This window comes from Panicum hallii, chromosome 8 (genome assembly GCF_002211085.1).
Source record: "Panicum hallii strain FIL2 chromosome 8, PHallii_v3.1, whole genome shotgun sequence".
NCBI classification, from domain to species: Eukaryota; Viridiplantae; Streptophyta; class Magnoliopsida; order Poales; family Poaceae; genus Panicum; species Panicum hallii.
Genome location: NC_038049.1, coordinates 17,381,694 through 17,385,003, shown reverse-complemented (window position 1 = coordinate 17,385,003; position 3,310 = coordinate 17,381,694). Strand labels below are relative to the sequence as shown.

General features: G+C 59.2%; 1 protein-coding gene across 1 annotated transcript; it reads left to right on the top strand.

The window, feature by feature from the left end:
* The first annotated feature begins 943 nt into the window (after positions 1-943).
* On the top strand, positions 944-2,894 carry LOC112902192 (cytochrome P450 716B1-like). Its single transcript, XM_025971127.1, has 2 exons — positions 944-1,991; positions 2,108-2,894. Exons 1-2 carry the CDS (start codon positions 1,031-1,033, stop codon positions 2,596-2,598), a joined length of 1,452 nt encoding a protein of 483 aa, XP_025826912.1. The 5' UTR covers positions 944-1,030; the 3' UTR covers positions 2,599-2,894.
* The last annotated feature ends 416 nt before the right edge of the window (positions 2,895-3,310 follow it).

The window sequence follows — 3,310 nt, the reverse complement described above, 5'->3', positions numbered from 1 at the left end:
GCAATGGGAGCAAGCTATCCACCCAGTGCAAAACAGGATTATGGCCCTACCAGCGGGTTCGTACCTCACCCGAGGTGGGTCCGTGGGGCCTCTGGTGTACAGGGGTATCTCCTACTAGTGTGTCCTGCCCAAGTGACGCGAGGTTATCCATAACCACGTGCTAAGCTTCTGGGCAACAGGGCGTACGGCCCGGGCCTGATAGTTGGGGGCACGGTCTCCGGACCTGCCCCCACGCACTAGCAGGTCCGGCGCCTCCACGTGCCCGCAAGGACAAGGTGCTCAGGAACGGCTAAACGGGCTCTCACGTGTGGAAGCCGAACTCCAGGGGGCCTGAGCGCCTGGGCCAACCAGGGGGCCCGGACCTCCCATCCCTCCGGGGAGGAGGTCCGGTGCCGCCACGTGCCCCTGTGGAAACAGCCGCTAAACCAGCGCCGCCACGTGTCCGGACAGTTCTAGTCTTCTGCGAGAAGCCAACCCAACTACCGCATTAAATGCGGGTGGTTAGGGTGAGCGTGCCCGAGACAAGGCATGGGCTGCTCCCTGATACGGCGGGCAGATGTGACTGACATCGCGGTAAGCCCGCCAGTTACCGAGGCAGCGCGTCATGTCACCGCGCCGCGTCCGTGGGCGAGGGACGAATAGTCACATCACAGCGCCGCGCGCGTGAGCAACGAGTCATTATGACCTGTTATAGGAAGACCACGGCGTGCACAGCTACAATGCGTAAAGGCTACAGTACAGCAGGTCCCGGTCCTCCGAATATCCTAATTAATAGTCTAACATATGTTCTTCATGTCCTTGTCATTCTGATCACAACCAACCCAATACCAAAAGATCAATAAGTATAAACAAAGAAGCATCACGATCTGACTTTTGCTTGTCGTTACATAGGTACACTATAATGGCATCTCCTCGTGGAATCCACCATCTGCAAATTAAAATCATTAAATCCGGCAATACATACATACATACAGAGAGATCGAGCACAGAAAGCAGCTTAATCAAAGTTCTCACAGATTGAAGCAAAGCCATGGGCGACGCTGATTCGACGACGACGACGGCGATGGCCGCTGCACTAGCCATCGCCGCCGCGCTTCTTGTCTCGCTCCCGGTGCTGTACAGCCTCCTCCTCGACAAGACGAGCAGGAAGAAGAAGAAGGCCGTCCCCCCCGGCTCCTTCGGCCTACCCGTCGTCGGGCACACGCTCACCCTGCTGCGCGCCCTCCGCGCCAACACCGCCGAGGACTGGCTCAGCCGGCGCGTCGCCGCTTACGGGCCGGTGTCGCGGCTGTCCCTCTTCCGGCACCCGACGGCCTTCCTCGTCGGCCCCTCCGCCAACAAGTTCGTCTTCACCAGCCCCGCGCTGACCACCATGAACAGCGAGGCCTTCAGCCGCATGGTCGGCCGGCGGACGGTCCGCGACGTGGCCGGCGACGAGCACACCCGCGTCCGGGCCATGATGGTGCAGTTCCTGAAGCTGGACGCCGTCAAGCGGCACGTCGCCGCCATGGAGGCCGAGGTCCGGCGCCACCTCGACGCGCACTGGCGCGGCCGGGCCGCCGTGGCGGTGATGCCGTCGATGAAGGCGCTGACGTTCGACGTCATGAGCACCGTCCTGTTCGGGATGGGGAGGGACTCCGCCGTCCGGCGGGAGCTGTCGGCGGAGTTCCAGCAGCTGGTGCAGGGCATCTGGGCGGTCCCGCTCGACCTGCCCTTCACCAGGTTCAGCCGGTGCCTCGCCGCCAGCCGCCGCGGGCGGCGCGCCGTCGCGGGGGTCATCGGGGAGAGGAGGGCCAAGCTGGAGCGCGGGGAGAGCTCGCCGGCCGACGACATAGTCACCCACATGCTCTGCAAGGGCCTCCCCGACGAGGAGATCACGGACAACGTCATGTTCCTCATGGTCGCCGCACACGACACCACCGCCGCCCTCATCACCTTCCTCCTCCGGCATCTTGACGCCAACAAGGACGCCTACGCCAAAGTTCTCCAGGGTAATTCAGTTTCACTTTTCATTTGGGAATTTCAATTCAGTTTTGACCAAGCAACCACTCGCGCTGATGGATTCATTCCAATGCCAACCATGGATATCTAATGGATCGACGAGCAGAGCAACAAGAAATCGCGCGGAGCAAGGCGCCAGGGGAGGCCCTGTCGTGGGAGGACCTCTGCAGGATGAGGTACACCTGGGCGGCGGCGATGGAGACGCTGCGGATGGTCCCGCCGCCGTTCAGCATGCTGAGGAGGGCGCTCGACGACGTCGAGTACGGCGGCTACCTCATCCCCAAAGGGTGGCAGGTCATGAACGCCACCACCATGACGCATTGGGACCCGGCCATCTTCCCGGACCCCGGCCGGTTCGACCCGGCGCGGTTCGAGGACCCGTCGGCGATACCGCCCTACGGCTTCGTGCCGTTCGGCGGCGGCGCGCGCATCTGTCCCGGGAACGAGTTCGCCAAGGTGGAGACGCTGGTGGCCGTGCACCACATCGTGACGCGGTTCAGGTGGAAGCTCGCCGCCGGCTGCGACGGCAGCTTCTCCAGGTCCCCTATGCCGTACCCGTCTCAGGGCCTGCTCGTCGACATCGAGCCTATCCATTGATGCCAAGAGAAGACCTCATCTCCCCAAGGAATTCCATTCAGTGCAAGGAAGTAGCACGGATTGAGCACCTGAAGCATGAGAAATGCTGTACCTTTCTCATGTCAGATGGAACAGTTGTGTTGCATACATTCAGATACAGAGAAACAAATCAACATTTGCAAAAAAAAAAATTTGAAAACCGCCATTTGCAGTATAAAAATAGGATGAAGGACATCGTCTGTAATAAAATATCTGCAAGCTGATGGCAGTGTAAATAGTCTATACTATTGCAAGTGGGACGGGGGCCATTTCAAGAACCTACGCTGACAAAAACTTGAGACAAAAATGTGACGAAGCGTGGCAGGAAGCTTAGACCCTTTTTGGAGGGCTGCAGCTTCAGCTTCCTCACCGGGTTCTGCTGGAGCCCTACCAAACGGGATAAAAGCAAAGGGCTTCACCGAAGGAGCTCCAAAAATTTCGCTGAGAGGAACTGTGGAGTGGAAGCTAAAAAAAAAGAGGCTCCCCGCAGTTTCTCCTCCTCATCCGCCATCTTTGCCCTCCGCGGGCTCTCCGTTGACACAAAGATGTGGCCTATACTGAGCACGCACCATGTGCTCTCAACAGCAAGCATGATGTGCAAGGCACGCCGTCGAAGGACTTGACAAAATCCGCAAATTCGAAGAATGATCGACTCATTCGGTGATTCCAACATCCCATGACCGAATTAATCCAT